Source organism: Tachyglossus aculeatus, chromosome 4 (assembly GCF_015852505.1).
Source record: "Tachyglossus aculeatus isolate mTacAcu1 chromosome 4, mTacAcu1.pri, whole genome shotgun sequence".
Classification (NCBI taxonomy): domain Eukaryota; kingdom Metazoa; phylum Chordata; class Mammalia; order Monotremata; family Tachyglossidae; genus Tachyglossus; species Tachyglossus aculeatus.
In genome coordinates, this window is record NC_052069.1 from 39,211,914 (window position 1) to 39,231,052 (window position 19,139).

The 19,139-nt window shown below is 42.8% G+C and overlaps 1 protein-coding gene and 1 non-coding gene across 2 annotated transcripts in view; both read right to left on the reverse strand.

Moving 5' to 3' along the window:
- COL24A1 (collagen type XXIV alpha 1 chain) overlaps positions 1-19,139 on the reverse strand; it is a 500,281-nt gene that overhangs the window by 219,000 nt on the left and 262,142 nt on the right. Inside the window, exon 25 of the mRNA XM_038745410.1 lies at positions 1,268-1,321. Coding sequence (XP_038601338.1) covers positions 1,268-1,321 — 54 coding nt within the window. The remainder of the gene's footprint in view (positions 1-1,267; positions 1,322-19,139) is intronic.
- LOC119927768 lies at positions 2,734-2,871 on the reverse strand. The gene has a single exon (XR_005450740.1). It is a non-coding gene; the product is annotated as a small nucleolar RNA SNORA7 (small nucleolar RNA).

A 19,139-nucleotide genomic window follows, 5' to 3' on the forward strand; every position in this document is an offset into this window, starting at 1 on the left:
TTGTTTACTATCTCATACCGCCACATAGACAGACATCAGCCTCTGAGCCAAAGATTTCTGCGCCCTGGCTCTTAACTGGAAAGTTCATAAGACTGTGAGCCCGTTGTTCGGTAGGGACCGTCTCTATATGTTGCCAACTTGTACTTCCCAAGCGCTTAGTACAGTGCTCTGCACACAGTAAGCGCTCAATAAATACGATTGAATGAATGAATGAATGAATAATGGAATGAAGTTCAAAGTATAGCAAAGGAAACGGAAAGACTCTGCTTTTGTCAACCCTAAATGAAGAATCCCTCTTGCATCACTTTATCTCTTAAATCTGGAATGCTTATGGAAAATAATTTACATGTCCATAGTTTCTAAATCTTCGGGGTCAAAAGAAAGTTTCTATAACCAGAGCCCATTTCACTCGAGTAACTGCCTTCTAATGGAAAGAAAGGGAATGTAACAAGATTATCTTGTGACTTAAATGTCCTAGTGCAATTCTCTAGTTGGGGGCAGGGATTGTTACTGTTTACTGTTTTATTGTACTTTCCCAAGCGCTTAGTCTAGTTCTGGGCACATAGTAAGTACTCAATGAATACGGTTGAAGGAATGAATGAATGAATGAATGAATGAATGAGTTTTTCCTCACCTCATTCCAAATAATCTCAAACTCCAGATCCTTCCGAAAGTCCATTCATTTTCATTCAATTCAGTCGTATTTATTGAGCCCTTACGGTGGGCAGAGCACTGCACTAAGCTCTTGAGAGAGTACAGCATAACAACTAGAGTTGAGAAATGGTACCCACCCATAAAGCTTGACTAGAGAAGCAGCATGGCGTAATGGATAGAGCATGGGCCTGGGATTCAGAAGGTCATGGGTTCTAATCCCAACTCTGCCATGTTACTGCTGTGTGACCTTGGGCAACTCACGTTACTTCTCTGTGCCTCAGTTACCTTATCTGTTGAAACTGTGAGCCCCACGTGGGACAGGGACTGCATCCAACCCGATTTGCTTGTATCCGCCCCGGCGCTTAGTACAGTGTCTTGCACACAGTAAGCACTTAACAAATACCATAATTATTATTATTATCCTCCACTTCTCCTTAGGTCTTTCCTCTACTTTACAGCAAAGCATAAGAGATAGATGTACTGTGGTACATGTGCTTTGTCATAACGAGTCTTTCTTATACACCGTTTCAGGGCTTAGCATCTGGGAGCTCAATAAAGACCAAAACAAAATCTCAGATAGTGTTCTCTGGTGACACATAGCAAACAGTCTTACCTTTTCACCCGGGTTTCCGGTTATTCCAACTTCTCCAGTTAAACCAATCGGTCCCTGTTGGGGGAAAATAATAGGACATAAAGGTTCTATCAACAGCTAAGGCCAGGACTATGTTTGACTCTGCTCACGTGTCTGACTCACCCATTACCCAGCGTCCTAAAGAGGAGATGATGCTTTTGTCCTTGAATGCCCCATCAGTCCTGTTTACTGAGTGCTTACTATGTGCGATGCACTGTTCTAAGCGCTTGGGAGAATACACTCTAATAGAGTTCGTAGACATGTTTCTTGCCCACAATGAGCTTGACGTGTGAGCGCCCCGTGGGACAACCTGATCACCTTGTATAATAAATAAATAAATAGAGTAATAAATATGTACAAACATATATATATATATATATATATATATGTTTGTACATATTTATTACTCTATTTATTTATTTATTTTACTTGTACGTATCTATTCTATTTATTTTATTTTGTTAATATGTTTGGTTTTGTTCTCTGTCTCCCCCTTCTAGACTGTGAGCCCACTGTTGGGTAGGGCCTGTCTCTATATGTTGCCAACTCGTACTTCCCAAGCGCTTAGTACAGTGCTCTGCACACAGTAAGCGCTCAATAAATATGATTGATTGATTGATTGATTGTAACCTCCCCAGCGCTTAGAACAGTGCTTTGCACATAGTAAGCGCTTAATAAATGCCATCATTATTATACAGTTGGGATCATGGAGTCTGCCGACTTGTACTTCCCAAGTGCTTAGTACAGTGCTCTGCACACATTCAGTGCTCAATAAATACGATTGACCGAATGAATGAATGCAGTGGCCTTCTCATTCACACATACTAAGAGTTGAATATCACCATCAGTGATCATCTCAAGTAAAACAAACTACACTTAAATATATGTGGAGATTATAGTAATTTCCAAACCTGAACCTCTTGGAACACCACTGGATTGTTTCTAATTGAAACATACCTTTAAAATCTGAACATAATTTAGATTGTCGGTACCTCTTTCTGAAAATCTGAAGACACGTTTCCCTCCTTCCCTCCTACTTAGACTGTGAACCTGATTTGGGACAGAGACTGTGTCTCACGTGATTAAATTGTATCTATCCCCTGACTTACAGCAGTGCTCGACACACAGTAAATTCTTAACAAATACCATGATGATAAGAAGTACTTTTATTTATTTTCTTCTTCTCTCCATTTAAACATGAGCTCTTAGTTTAATTGGAATGTCTTGCCTTATGCCGTTGAGTTGTCTACAACCCATGGAGACACTACGGACACATTTCTCCCAGAACGACCCGCTCTCCATCTGCAATCGTTCTGGTAGTGGATCCATAGAGTTTTCTTGGTAAAAATACAGCAGTGGTTTACCACTGCCTCCTTCTGCGCAGTCAACTTTAGTCTTCGCCCTCGATTCTCTCCCATCCTGCTGTTGCCCAGCACGGGCGAGTTTTGACATGTAGCAGATTGCTTTCCACTCGCTAGCCACTGGCCAAGCTAGGAGTGGAATGGGTAGACCTCTGCTTGACTCTCCCTCCCATAGCTGAGACTGGTAGAGGACTGGAAACTCTCCAGATATGACCCTGAGAGGGGGTAATGTCTTGTAGTGATATCTAATTGCGCCATTCTATATTTCTCATGTTCTTAGAGGACCCTGTTCGTGTTAATAAATAATGTGTTATCATGGTCTGGATGATAAATGATTTGTTAATGGCAAAGGGGCAATGGAATGAACAAAGAGAAAAAGATCTGATTTTACATTAAAGCACTTATTCTTTGTTTGAATCTGTTCATTAAACCTTCTTCAGTATGACAGTCTTTTATAGTTGTAAAAGTATTTTTTAGTCCAACTAGAATGGTTTGATAGCATCTTCCACAAACACTATAAAGCTTCTTGATTGAATTACTCATGAGAAATAAATCTTTCTGATGTAATCCCAGTTGCCAGCCGTCATTCTGAAGTTTCAGAATCAATCATGCCATAATAAGCGGCCTGGCACAGTGGAAAGAGCACGGGCTTGGGAGTTAGAGGTCATGGGTTCTAATCCTGGCTCCTCCACTGGTCAGCTGTGTGACCCTGGGCAAGTCATTTGACTTCTCTGGGCCTCAGTTACCTCATCTGGAAAATGGGGATTAAGACTGTGAGCCCCACGTGGGACAACTTGATTAGCTTGTGTCTACCCCAGTGCTTAGAACAGTGCGCAGCACATAGTAAGCACTTAACAAATGCCATCATTATTATAATAAGTATTGAGTATTTATTTTATGTAGAGAGCATTGCCATAAGCACTTGGGAGCACTTGGAAGCATACAGTAGAGTTAATAAAGTAAGGTACTTACAATCAAGCAGAACTCTTCATATTTCAAGTTGAGAGGAAACTATTATCCCCTTTTTGTAAGTTTTTTTAAAAATAATTTGATGATACTTGTTAAGCGCTTGCTATGTGCCAAGCACTATACAAAGCATTGGGGTAGATAAAAGATAATCAGACTGGACACAGTCCATGTCCTACATGGGGCTCACAGTCTATTTATTCTGATGATTTCGACACCTGTCTACATGTTTTATTTTGTTGTCCGTCTCCCTGCTTCTAGACTGTGAGCCTGTTGTTGGGAAGGGACCGTCTCTATGTGTTGCCGACTTGTACTTCCCAAGCGCTTACTATCAATCAATCAATCAATCGTATTTATTGAGCACTTACTGTGTGCAGAGCACTGTACTAAGCGCTTGGGAAGTACAAGTTGACAACATATAGAGACAGTCCCTACCCAACAGTGGGCTCACAGTCTAAAAGACTACAGTGCTCTGCACACAGTAAGCGCTCAATAAATACGACTGAATGAATACAATTGAATGAATGAACAGTCTTAATCCCCATTTTACAGCTGAGGTAATTGAGGCACAGAGAAGTGCGGCGAACTGACTTGCCCATGGTCACACAGCAGACAGGTGGAGGAGCCGGGATTAGAACCAAGGTCCTTCAGAGTCCCTGGCCCGTGTTCTATACACTAGGCCTTGCTACTTCTCAGTTTTACCAAGATCTGCACAGGTTGCTTTAAAAATCTATGCTCTATTTATTAGCCCGTCATACTTGTTGGGAGAACAAATTTATTTCCTAGGCATACCCCTCTGCTCCAGAAGGTTTTTAAGACTTCAGAAAAGAGGTGTGACTGCAAAGGACTGATGAAAATCAAATGAGCTTTCTTTCAAATGGGAAGTAGCGAGGCCTAATGGAAAGAGGGTGGATAAAGCCTGGGTTTAGGAGTAAGAGGAACCTGGGTTCTAATTCCAGTTCTGAAAATTGCCTGCTGTATAACCCTGGGCAAGTCACTAAACTTCACTATGCCTCAGTTCCCTCATCTGAAAAATGGGGTTTTAATACCTATTCTCCCTCCTACTTAGATAGTGACCCCCATATGGAGTCTGATTATCTTGTCTCTACCCTAGTGCTTCGTACAGGGCTTGGCACATAGCAAGTGCTTAACAAATATTGTTATCATCATCATTATTATTATTATTTTAATTCACAAGGCAGCAGATTTAGCCTGTTGTTTCAGGGCCGGCAGACCGCTCTGCTGCAGAGCTTTGCAGTTTAGCTGGGGCTTTCTTTCAGTCACACCCTTTATTACTAATTGTGCTAGGACTTAAACATGTCAAGGCAGGATGGAAAAGCAGAACTCGCAACCCAAAAAGCGTTTCTTCTATGCCAACCTTTAAAGCAAAATACTCATTTTGAAATGCTTAAAAAATTAAATTACAAAGCAGAAACAAATTGAAAACGATCTGGGAGAGAAACATCCCATTCACTTGATCCTGGAGTCCGAGGGCTGGAAAGGACAGAGAGGAACAGTCCATCTCTGCCTTTTGGCATGGCACATCTGCACATGCCAGGCAGATGAAGATCCATTTGGACATCTCTCTGAAGGTCCAATTAGATGGTCACCATAAGGCATTCCAACTGAATTTAAGAGCACATCCAGTTGTCTTTTACTTAATAGAAAAGGGCATCACAAAAACCTTATATACGAGGTTCATTAGACAGCAACAGACTATCTGTTTCTCGGGATTGGCCTTGTCTTGTAAATCGCTGCCCATCTCTGCCCGGGGTGGGGTGAAGAGGTCAATGCCCACTCTGAGTTATTAATACTTCATTGCTTTTTTCAGCCAACAAAGCTTTCAGAATAAAATAAGGATAGTTTCTTGCTGTACTTGGTATTCTATTGGAATGGGGTTGAGAGGATTGGGGTCTTGGTGTCTTCAGAGAGAAGACAGAGCTGTCATATAAGCTAGACTATCAGTTCCCTTATGGGCAGGGATCCTGTCTACCAACTCTATTACTTTCCCAAGTGCTTAGTAGAGTGCTTGGCACATAGTAAATGCTAACAAAATACCACTGATGGATTGATTGGTATGGGTAACAGTGTGGGAGTAGTGAGGAAAGGAGGGAATTGGTGTTCTAATTGGGCAGAGAGGTCGCAGATTCAGAACCTAATGCTTCTCCCAGGAATTGGCTGTATGACTTGGCACAAGGGCATTTAAATAATAATAATAATAATAACTATGGTATTTGTTAAGCACTTACTATGTGCCAAGCACTCTTCGAAACGCTGGGTAGATACAAGATAAATCAGGTTGAACACAGTCCCCTGTCCGATAGGAGGCTCACACTCTTAATCCCCATTTTACAGATGGGGTAACTGAGGCACAGAGAAGTGAAGTGACTTGCCCAAGGTCACACAGCAGACAGGTGGAGAAGCCAGGATTGGAACCCATGACCTCTGACTCTCAAACCCATGTTTTTGCCACTAGGCCATGCTGCTTCCCATATCTAAATGGGTGTCATCTCCCTTGGAAACGATCCTTAAGGGATGAAGGTATAAAACTAAAAGACGCTGCTACAATTCTGAAGATTTTTTTCCTCATTTTTCAGAGTCACAGAGGCCTCAGAGGGATTGTTGGTTTCAAAGAATGAGATCCCTTTCCCGACACATCCAATTTACACTGATATGAATAATGTCAATGTTTATAAAGTGCTTACTCTGAGCTGAACCCTATGCTAAGCACTGGGGTAGGTACAAGAAAGCAAGGTCTGAGGCAGTTCCTGTCTCACAAGGTTCTACTGCCCACAAGGAGTTTACAGTCTAGAGGACTAAAAGTCTAAAAGGGAGAGAGAACAGGTTTTTGTTTTTGTATTTTATAGTCCCTTCTAGACTGTAAACTCACTGTGGGCAGGTAACCTGTCTACCCACTCTTCTATATTATACTCTCCCTAAGGACTTAGTACAGAAGTACGCAGTGAGTGGTCAATAAATAAGATTGATTGATGGACCGATCCCCAGTCTACAGATGAAGAGACTGAGGCTGAGAGTGGAGAAATGACTTGCCCAAGGTCAGCCCGCAGGCAAATAGCAGAACCAGGATTAGATCACGGGTTTCCTGACCCTCAGTTCCACGCTCCTTTCAACTAGGCCACACTGTGATTTACTCAATATAGGTGGGGCAAACAATCTATGTGAATTCAGAGAGAATCAGTATTCGTTCATTCATTCATTCATTCATTCATTCATTCAATCGTATTTATTGAGCGCTTACTATGTGCAGAGCACTGTACTAAGCACTCTGAGCCCCTTCCTTTCTCTCCCCCTCGTCCCCCTCTCCATCCCCCCATCTTACCTCCTTCCCTTCCCCACAGCACCTGTATATATGTATATATGGTTGTACATATTTATTACTCTATTTATTTATTTATTTATTTATCTTACTTGTACATTTCTATCCTATTTATTTTATTTTGTTGGTATGTTTGGTTCTGTTCTCTGTCTCCCCCTTTTAGACTGTGAGCCCACTGTTGGGTAGGGACTGTCTCTATGTGTTGCCAATTTGTACTTCCCAAGCGCTTAGTACAGTGCTCTGCACATAGTAAGCGCTCAATAAATACGATTGATTGATTGATTGATTGATTGAAGTACAAGTTGGCAACATACAGAGACGGTCCCTACCCAACAACGGGCTCACAATATGGCCTTAGTGGAAAGAGCATGGGCGGGAAATCAGAGGACCTGGGTTCTAATTCTGCCTGTGCTGTGTGACCTTGGGCAACTCACTTAACTTCAGTGTACCTCAGCTACCTCAACTGCAAAATGGGGATTAAATACCTGTTCTCCCTCCTGCTTAGACTGTGAGCCTCAAGTGGGACAAAGACTGTGTCCAAACAGAATAACTTGCATCCCTCCCAGGGCTTAGAACTGTGCTTGACATATAGTAAGAGCTTAACAATCAGTCACATTTATTGAGTGCTTACTGTGTGTAGTGCAGTGTATTCATTCCGTTGTATTTCTTGAGCATTTACTGCTTGCAGAGCACTGTACTAAGCCCTTGGGAGAGTAAATTTCCTGCCCACAAGGAGTTTACAGTCTAGAGGACTAAGCACTTAGAAGAGTAAAACAGAAGAGAGCTGGAAAGAGCTCGGGCTTGGGAGTCGGAGGACATGGGTTCTAGTCCCTGCTCCACCACTTGTCTGTTGCATAACCTTGGGCAAGCCACTTAACTTTTCTGTGCCTCAGTTATCTCATCTGTTAAATGGGGATTAAAATGGTGAGCCTCACGCGGGACAACCTGATTACTCTATATTCATTCATTCATTCAATCGTATTTCTTGAGCGCTTATTGTGTGCAGAGCACTGTACTAAGCGTTTGGGAAGTACTAGTCGGCAGCATATAGAGACGGTCCCTACCCAACAACTGGCTCACAGTCTGCTCCGGATGCATAGCGCTTAGCACATAGTAAGCACTTAACAAATACCATCGTTATTAGATACGTTCCCTGCCCACCACGAGTTTACAATCTACAGCCTACGGTTTGAATGAATATCATCATTATAATAACTCAATTTTTCAGACCTCTTCACCTAGTAGGAGTGGCTCTAATGCAGCCAAGCAACTTGTTTATTAGAACAGAAGCGGAGCTTGGGCCATCAGATGCCAAACATGTAAGAGCATGGAAAGTTGGCTAGAGCAGAGGGCTCCTGACTCCATTCCAAGTTGGAGCCTTGCTCTTTCTTTGGCAGCAAAATTGAATCATGGGCACTAGATCCATCAAAGATTCAGCATCAATAATAATGCTAATAGTGACAATAATAATAATGTGGTATCCGTTAAGCGCTTAATATAATTATAATAATAATGATGGCATTTATTAAGCACTTACTATGTGCAAAGCACTGGTCTAAGCACTGGGGAGGTTACTGGGTGATCAGGGTGCCCCACAGGGGGCTCACAGTCTTAATCCCCATTTTACAGATGTGGTAACTGAGGCACAGAGAAGTTAAGTGACTTGCCCAAAGTCACACAGCTGACAATTGGTAGAGCTGGGATTTGAACTTATGACCTCTGACTCCAAAGCCCGTGCTCTTTCCATTGAGTCATGCTGCTTCATGTGCAGAGCATTCATTCATTCATTGTCGTACTTTTTGAGCGTTTACTATGTGCAGAGCACTGTATTAAGTGTTTGGTAGAGTACAAATAAAAGGACACATTCCCTGCCCACAATGAGCTTAAATCTAGAGGGGAAGACAGACATTAATATAAATAAATTACAGATGTGCAAATATATGGTCTGGGAGGGGGGGATCAGTAATAATAATCATAATAATTATGTTATTTGTTAAGTGCTTACTATGTGCCAGGCACTGTACTAAGCGCTGGGTTGGAGACAAGCAAATCGGGCTGGACACAGCCCCTATTCCACATGGCACTCACAGTCTCAATCCCCATTTTACAGATGAGGTAACTGAGGTCTAGAGAAGCAAAATGACTTGCCCAAGGTCTCACAGCAGGGCAACATAGAAGGGGGTGGGAGAAGAGGAAAGGAGGATTTAGTCAGGGAAGGCTTTGAATGTGGAGAGAGTAAGCCCTCAATTAAGCACCCTATTAAGCACTGGGGTAGATACAAGATTATAGTTTGGACACAGTCCCTGTCCCATATAGAGCTCACAGTCCAAGTAGGAGGGAAAATAGACACTGAATACTCATTTTACAAATGAGGAGACTGAGGCCCAGAGAAGTAGTAAAGGTAGTAATAATGGTATTTATTAAACCCTTACTGTGTGCAGAACATTGTGCTGAGTGCTGGGAGAGAATACGCAATGTGACTTGCCCAAGTCACATGGCCGGCAAGCTGCAAAACTGGGATTCAAACCCAAGTCCCCTGATTCCCAGGCCTGCGCTCTTTCCACCAGGCCATACTGCTTCTCCAAAAGCATAAGCTCTATGCTTTTGCCTACGGGAATGAAGAGCGACGCTTCAGAAATGATTCTTTAGGTTGACACATCTGCATGGAAAGAAGCTGGAAAGACAACATTTTGGTACTTAGCTGCCTGGTCTAGTGGAAAGAGCACAGACCTGGAAATCAGGAAACCTGGATTCTAAATCCTGCTCTGCCACTGTAAGCCCACTGTTGGGTAGGGACTGTCTCTATATGTTGCCAATTTGTACTTCCCAAGCGCTTAGTACGGTGCTCTGCACACAGTAAGCGCTCAATAAATACGATTGATTGATTGATTGATTCTGTGTGACTATGGGCTAGTCACTTTCCTTGGGGCCTCATCAGATTCAATACCATTCTCCCTCTTAATGAGACTGTAAGCCCCATGTAGGTCCTGATTATCTCTATCCACCCCAATGCTTAGTGCAGTGCTTAGCATATAATAAGCACTTTACAAATACCACAATTATCATTATTACTGGCTTGGATAGCAACCTCTTCTACTTCCAGAAGAGTTCAACTGCTTCATAGACTCATTAGAATACAACAGTGAAGATCCCAGGGGTTCAAAAAGGAAATTATACATTCCACCCACCACCGATTGATCAATGCTCACGGGCAACTCAATTGTGGAGATTACAGATTGAGATAAACCAGGCTTCTGAATAGGAAAGGGTTTCTGTGGCTTTTAGAGAAATCAGCTTTGGTTTCTAAAAAGACTTTCCCTGTTGTTTTCCTTTCTTTCAAACACCTGGACTAGAGTGCAACCCGCTATGTAGATACAAAAATCATTTGAGGGAGGATTTAATTTGATGTTTATTCCTGAAATGGAGGGAATAAACTTTAAAGGAGAAAAATGAGTAACAGTGTACCAGTGGGTTAACTGGTGGCATCTGAATGTCAAGAATTGAGTATTTTGCTCTAAATTTATTCAAGAAAAGTACAAATCAGCAGATTAAAGATAGTCTCCCCGTTACAAGAATGTCTGCTTGAGCAGTCTCAAGATCAATATATCACTGCAAGTGCATTTTCCTGGAAACATATGAGATGAGACTCCACTTCTAGGATTTTAAAGAACATTTTGATCTGGATTCATGCGTCACATTAGTTGTTGGATTGTAGTCCATTAATTGAAAACACTTATACACTTCTTGCAAAGTAGAGTTGGTCTATTCTAAGATTTGGCCAGCTCAAAATGGCTCCTTAGTGAACTTCCAAAACTCTAGTGTGCACGGAATCACCGGCCAGGAGCTCAGAAACACTTTCCAGAAAGTCAGTAAAACAACCTCACTCTTTCATCAAAACTATTCTCACACCTCTTTTTATTCCCCTGGAATTTTGGTTCAAAGCAAACTCCTCATCTCCCTCTCAACTCCTCACTTCCACCTAACTTGATTCCTTTCTCTTTTTCAACCCTCACATCCAATACGTTGTTACTTCTGTCAGTTTTTCCTCAAAAACATTTCCAGGATCTCCCCATCCTCTGTCAGTTTTTCCCCAACATTTCCGGCATCTTCCCATCCTTCTCGGATTAAATGGCCACAATTCTGGTTGCTCATATTCTGGCTTGATTACTGCAGTAGCACCCTCCTCAACTGGACACCTTCCCTCCAGCCTCTACTTTCTCCAGTTCAAATAACATTCTGCTGCTCATATCTACCGATCAATCAATCATACTTATTGAACGGTTATTGTGTGCAGGGCATTATACTAAACACGTGGAAGAGTATGGTATAACAGAGTTGCTACACATGTTCCCTGCCCACAGTGAGTAATTCTGCACACATCTAACCACGTCAAAATCCTCCAATGTGCTTTTGCAACATTTCGTCTTTTCACCAAACAGAAACCCCTGGCCATTAGCTCTCTCCATTTTACCTATCCGCTGTCTTCCACTACAATCCATCTCTCACTCTCTGTTCTCCCAGCTTCATCTCACTCTGCCTTGTTCTTGACTCTCTCACATCAGAATTTTCCTCCTGGTTGGAACTCCGCCTTTCTTTAAATCGGCCACAACCCAGTTTCCCCATATTCCAAATCCTTTTGAAATCCCACCTACTCCAAGAAGGTTTTCCTTTTGCACCACTTAGCCCACTCCTATGAACCGATGTCTTATCGTGGCAGGAGAGTTTGTGTACGCTGATGAAGCTTAGAGCTATGCCATATAGAGTTACCCAAAATAGAAAGGTCTAAGCTGAAGGGTAAGACGAAGTCAATTCACCTGTGCTGGGCAGCAGCAGCATGGTTGAAAGAGTATGATCAAGTGATCAAAAGGTCGATCGGCGACAATGCCAGACACTCAAGGTTTTTTTCTACGGCAGGAAGAAGGCAATGGTAAACCGCTTCTGAATCTTTACCAAAAAATCTCTGTGGATACACATGCAAGAAAGACTTTGTGGCAGACGATGGAAGGTTCTGGAGAGGGGGTGTCTGTGGAGTCATTATGGATCAGAAACAATTTTACGGCATTTGAAGAAGAAGTGCACTCACTAATTACTTCTTGCTTCATTTTTATACACATCGTTTTACATGTTCTACTGTCTCCCCTGCTAGATTGTACTTGTGTCCAATCCTATTATCTATCCCAGTACTTAGTAGAGTGCTTGGCTCATAGTAAGTGCTCAACAAATATCGCAATTGTTATTATTACTATTAATGGTAGTAAAACCATATAGAGGGATTGGGCCACTTTTTATGGCATTTGTCAAACGCTTACACTGTGCCAAGTACTGTACTAGATGCTGGGGTAGATACAAGCTAATCAGATTGGACACTGTCCATGTCCCACAAGGGGCTCACAGTCTTAATCCTCATTTTATGGGTGAGGTAACTGAGGCATAGAGAAGTGAAGTGACCGGCCCAAAGTCACGCAGCTGATAAGTGGCGTAGCTGGGATTAGAACCCAGTCCTGGCTCTTTTATTGGATTTGCCCATGTGCACAGCAGAGGGTTCTTTACACAGTAGGCACTCAATAAATATTATTGATTGATAATGAAGTGGTCCCTGAAGAGTCCTGGTGGATCAAAAATCCATAGTTTCTTTTATCTTTGTTCCTCTCAGTGTCTTCTCACTCCTCACATCAGCACACCCAGTCCTTTTAACAGCAAACATCTGAGAGAGCAGACAAGTACCTATGAAGTCAGGGTCTCCCATCCACATCTCACCACCAGCATCTCCCCTATGCGACCCTCCTTCCATTGACCGACACACATTTCCATGAAATAAATGAGCTGACCGTGGCTCTGCCTCCGAGGCCTGGAAGCGATCGAATTAGTACGTCTGGAATTTCAGCAGAAATTCCAGATGCTTCTGATCATACTTATGTTAAGGGAAGTAAAGGGGCAGAAGGCAGATGGAGCTCGGCTCTCTCCCCTGGAATCTACCTGGCATGTCGTTCCCATTTTCTGCTCCTTTGAATTAGCCCCATGGCACTAAATCAAAGGTGATTATACATGTCAGCACAGGGCTACCACCTACCTGTTTGTTCAGCTTCTTTATGGTCTATTGCTTCATTTAAAAAAAATAATTTAAAACAGAAGGAAGCACTACTGTGGAAGCGTGAGTCTTGCAGTTTTCAAGCAGGATGTGATAAAGGGAGGAATGCGTGCTCCCAGAAGGATTTCTCCATATATGAGTGGTTAGATTAACCCAAGCACCCACAGAATAACGGACTTCTCAGACATTCAGGCCTCTTTTTAAACAATAAAACAATCGATTACTTGTTAAGCGCTTACTAAGTGCCAAGCACTGTTCTAAGCACTGGGGTAGATACAAGGTAGTAAAATTGGACACAGTCCCTGTCCCACATAGGGCTCACAGTCTTAATCCTTACTTTACAGATGAGGTAACTGAGGCCCAGAGAAATGAAGTGACTTGTCTGAGGTCACATTGTAGATAGGTGGCAGAGCCGGTATTAGAACCCATGACTTTCTATCCAATAAGCCATGCTGCTTCTTCCTCTTTTTCAGAAAGTGGGGGAATGTAGTGGAAAAGAAATGTAGTGGAAAAGACTCAGGCCTGAGATTCGGGAGAGCGGGACCTACCAATGCCCTGGTGGGTAACCTAGGGCAAGTCATTTAACTTCTCTGAGTCTCAGTTTCATTCATTCATTCAATCATATTTATTATTAATAATAATAATAATAATAATAATGACATTTGTTAAGCACTTACTATGTGCCAAGCACTGTTCTAGCACTGGCGGGCGGGGGGGGTACGAGGTAATCAGGTTGTCTCACATGAGGCTCAAAGTCTTAATCCCCATTTTACAGATGAAATAACTGAGGCCCGGAGGAGTTAAGTGACTTGCCCAAAGTCACACAGCTGACAAGTGGTGGAGTTGGGATTAGAACCCATGACCTCTGACTCCCAAGCCCGTGCTGTTTCCATTGAGCCGCACTGCTTCTCTAAGCACTTACTATGTGCAGTAACTGTGTGCAGCACTTATTAAGCACTTACTGTGTGCAGAGCACTGTATTAAGCACTTGGGAAAGAACAGTACAACAATAAATAGTGACATTCCTTGCCCACAATGAGCTCACAGTGTAGAGGAGGCGAGACAGACATCAATACAAATAAATAAAATTACAGATATATATTCATTCATTCAATCGTATTTATTGAGCACTTACTGTGTGCAGAGCACTGTACTAAGTGCTTACATAATTGCTGTAGTGCTCGGGCAGGGAGGAAGAGCAAAAGGAGCAAGTCAGGGCGATGTAGAAGGGAGTGGGAGATAAGGACAGGGGGGGCTTAGTCTGGGAAGGCCTTTTGGAGGAGATGTGCCTTCAATAAGGCTTTGAAGGAGAGGAGAAAAATTGTCTGTCATTTTTAAGGAGGGAGGCATTCCAGGCCAGAGGCAGGACATCGAGACAGGTGAGATGGAGGCACAGTAAGAAGGTTAGCATTAGAGGAGCAAAGTGTGCGGGTTGGGTTGTAGAAGAAAAGAAATGAGGTGAGGTAGGAGGGGGCAAGGTGATGGACCTGTAAAATGGGGTTTCAGTGCTTGTTCTCCATTCCCCTTTCATTCAGTCAGTCAGTCAACTGTATTTATCGAGTGCTTACTGTGTGCAGCGCACTGTATTAAGCACATGGAAAGTATGTCAGCAACAAATAGAGACAATCCCTGCCCACAATGGGCTCACAGTCTAGAAGACATACACTGTGAACCCCTTGTGGTCCAGGCACTGTGTCCAGTCTGACTGCATTGTATGTTCAGCGCTTAGAACAGTGCTTTCCACATAGTAAGCACTTAATAAATGCCATTATTATTATTATTATTATGTACCACAGTGCTTGGCTCAGTAAGCACTTAAAAAAAATACCCCAGTTACTATTTGCGCTCTTGGGTTTTAATTATTTCTATAATGCCTTAGATACCGGTCACCACCTCACTTCCACCATTTATAATTAGATTATGAGTCCGCTGGGGACCAGCAACTGTGAATACTTCCTATCCTGATATTTTTTCGCTGTTCTAAGTGCAGTGCTTTTTTTATGGTGTTTGTTAAACGCTATGTACCAGGCACTGTACTAAAGTGCTGGGGTAGATACAACCTAATCAGGTTGGACGCAGTCCATGTCCCCCATGAGGCTCACAGTGTTATTTCCATTTTACCGATGAGGTAACTGAGGTACAGCAGGCTCCTCACAAGGTCACACAGTAGACAAGTGGCAGAGCCGGAATTAGAACCCAGATCCTTCTGACTCCCACGCCTGTTCTCTATCCACTAGGCCACGCTGCTTCATTGTGTTTTTCACACAGTGTTCAATAAACACCACTGAATGAATGAATGAATGGGTAGATGGAGTACCAAAATGGAAAGATGGAGACTTTGGCTGGGTAATAAGAAAAAAACGCCTAAATTATGAAATTTGCAGTGGAAATTTCCCATCTGTCACACACTTATTCAAGTGGATTAGTGGATAAAGATGTCTAAACGTTATGTGAAAAAGTCAAAGATTCTGGAGACTCCTAAGTGTCACTCTTCAACTACAAACTCAACTTCAGCCATGGGATGGCCACCAGCACAGTTATTAAGACAGGGGTGTCAGTCACAACTAGATTGCTAACAAGTCAGCAGAAGCAACATGGCCCAGTACAAAGAGTACGGGCCTGGGAGTTAGAAGGACATGGGTTCTAATCCTGCCTCTGCCACTTGTCTGCTGTGTGACCTTGGACAAGACATCTAACTTTCCTGTGCCTCAGTTACCTCCTTTGTAAAATGAGGATGGAGACTAGGAGCCCCTTGTGGGGCAACAGACTGTGTCCCACCTCATTACTTTTTATCTACACCAGCACTTAGAATAATAATAATAATAATAATAATAATAATAATAATAATAATAATAATGGCATTTATTAAGCGCTTACTATGTGCAAAGCACTGTTCTAAACGCTGGGGAGCTTACAAGGTGATCAGGTTGTCCCATGGGGGGGCTCCCAGTCTTCATCTCCATTGTACAGGTGAGGTAACTGAGGCACAGAGAAGTTAAGTGACTTGTCCAAAGTCACACAGCTGACAATTGGTGGAGCCAGGATTTGAACCCATGACCTCTGACTCCAAAGCCCATGCTCTTTTCCACACTGAGCCACGCTGATAACAGTGGTATTCGTTAAGCACTTAATCTGTGCCAGGCACTCTACTAAGCGCTGAGATGGGTACAAGCAAGTCAGGTTGGACACAGTATCTGTACCACATGGAGCTCACAATGTCAATCCCCATTTTACAGATGAGGTAACTGAGGCATAGAGAAGTGAAATGACTTGCCCAAGGTCACCCAGCAGACAAGTGGCAGATTAGAACAAACGACCTTCTGAGTCCCAGGCCTGTGCTCTAGCCACTACACCATGGTGCTTCTCAACGGTGCCTGGCATATAATAAGCACTTTAAAAAATACCATAAAAAAAGAGGCAACATTGGCCCAATGGAAAAACCTGGGAGTGAGAGGACCAAGGTTTTAATACCGGCTCTGTTGATCGTTTGCGCCGACACCTTGAGCAAGTCGCTCCTCTTCTCTATGCCTTATTTTCCTCAACTGTAAAATGATGATTAAATACTTGTTCTCCCTCCTAATTAGACAGCGAGCCCCATGTGGGACAGGGACAATGTCCAACCTGATTAACTTGCATCTACCCAAGCACTTAAAGCAATGCTTGACATATCAAAGCCCTACTTCCCTTCAAAGCCCTACTGAGAGCTCACCTCCTCCAGGATGCCTTCCCAGACTGAGCCCCCTCCTTCCTCTCCCTCTCCTCCCCATCCCCCCGTCTTACCTCCTTCCCCTCCCCACAGAACCTGTATATATGTATATATGTTTGTATGTATTTATTACTCTATTTATTTTATGTGTACATATTTATTCTATTTATTTTATTTTGTTAATATGTTTTGTTTTGTTCTCTGTCTCCCCCTTCTAGACTGTGAGCCCACTGTTGGGTAGGGACCGTCTCTATATATTGCCAACTTGCATTTCCCAAGCGCTTAGTACAGTGCTCTGCACACAGTAAGCGCTCAATAAATACAATTGAATGAGTGAATGAATGAATACTCAGTGCTTAACACATACCATTAAAAAAAAAGTCCAGAAAGGAAACCAGGAGGGGAGAACATGCTTAACAGAGATCGGATGATGCAAACCAAAAAGAAATCTAAGTTGTGAAAATCGTTCTCTTCAATAGCCTAAATTACAGAAGAGGGATAAAGTTAGGTTGTTCAGTGAAAACCACTGGGAAGATGGGAATGTTGCTTCAAAGGAAGTGACCCCGAGGTCCCAAGAGGTTATAAAAGCAAAGGGACTGATCTACAGAAGAATGAAGAAAGATTTACAAGGATCAACTGAGAAAAATTAAGCAAACAAAAACAAGTAGGTTTCAGGGAAAAGGTAAAAACGAGAAAAAGATGATAAATGAGACTATCCCACCCAATTCTGGTGTTTCCTGAAAAGTGAGTAAAGTTGACAATATTGAGGGAAAGAAAATAGCGAAGGATAAGGAATTTTAAGAAAATGGACCAGAGTCAGGGAACAACCTAAAAGCCCGAATGAAACCATTTGAATCCATCAAAGAAAACCTTAGAATGTAGAAATATTCATATTTATTTTAAATGAAGAGATTTTGGAATAGTAGTCATTTAATAGAGTAATGGACAGGGAACCTGTCTACCGACTCTCTTATATTGAACTCCCCCAAGTGCTTAGTACAGTGGTCTGCACACTGCAAGTGCTCTATAAATCCCACTGATTGACTAATTGACTGAATGCCTACAGGAGATAATGGAACACAAAATTCAAGCCACAGATCAAAGAATGACACAGGAACACTTGGAAGTAATTAGGTCCTGCAAATGACTGAGTTATTTCATTTTCTCTACAGAGGCTGGTTTCCTTCTCAGTGCAAATGCTCATCATCCAAGACCACAACATAAACCCTGGATTTTCCGTATCACTGGAAGTCTATAATCCAGCTAAGGGGTGTGAGGCTGCACTATTTTGATCCTTTGAAAACTGTCAATCAATCAATCAATTTTATTTATTGAGCACTTACTATGTCTGATCTCGGCTCTGTTACTTGTCTGCTGTGTGACCTTGGGCAGTTGACTGAACTTCTCTGTGCCTGTTACCTCTCTGCAAAATGGGGGTTAAGACTGTGAACCCCATGTGGGACAAAAAATATGTCCAACCTGATAAGCTTATATCGACCCCAGCTGTTAGTACACTGCCTGACACAAAATAAGAGCTTAACAAATGCCATTAAAAAAGGCTCATCCGTCTATTGTTTTTTCATCACCTTCTTCATCTGGCCCTATGTCTGCCTGCCTCCCCCATTTAACTGTCAGCCCCTTTAGGATAGAGATTGTAGCTTTCATGTCTCCTGTTTCGCGCCTCACCCACAGGCGTTGCATAACTATGGCTGATGGAGCTGAACCTCCTCCCTCTCGCCACGTTGGTGCTGGGGCTGAGGCAGCATTTTGGGTCAGGCCCCACCAGGGAGCACCTTCAGTATCTTCTAATACTGTAGTCCCTGAGGCCCCCCCGGCGGTGGTGCCTTACTGCCATCATTGCCACTGTGTGCATCAGCCTCCTCTCTGATCTCCCATCCTCCTGTCTCTCCCAACTTCAATCCATACTTCATGCCGCTGCCCAGATCATCTTTGTGCAGAAACGCTCTGGGCAATTACTCCCCTCCTCAGAAATCTCCAGTGGCTACCAATCAACCTACGCATCAGGCAAAAACTCCTTACCCTGTGCTTCAAGGCTGTCCATCACCTCACCCTCTCCTACCTCACCTCCCTTCTTTCCTTTTCCAGCCCAGCCCGCACCCTCTGCTCCTCTCAATCAATCAATCGTATTTATTGAGCGCTTACTGTGTGCAGAGCACTGTACTAAGCACTTGGGAAGTACAAGTTGGCAACACCTAGAGACAGTCCCTACCCAACAGTGGGCTCACAGTCTAAAAGGGGGAGACAGAGAACAAAACCAAACATACTAACAAAATAAAATAAATAGAATAGATATGTACAAATAAAATAGAGTAATAAATATGTACAAACATATATACATATATACAGGTGCTGTGGGGAAGGGAAAGAGGTAAGAT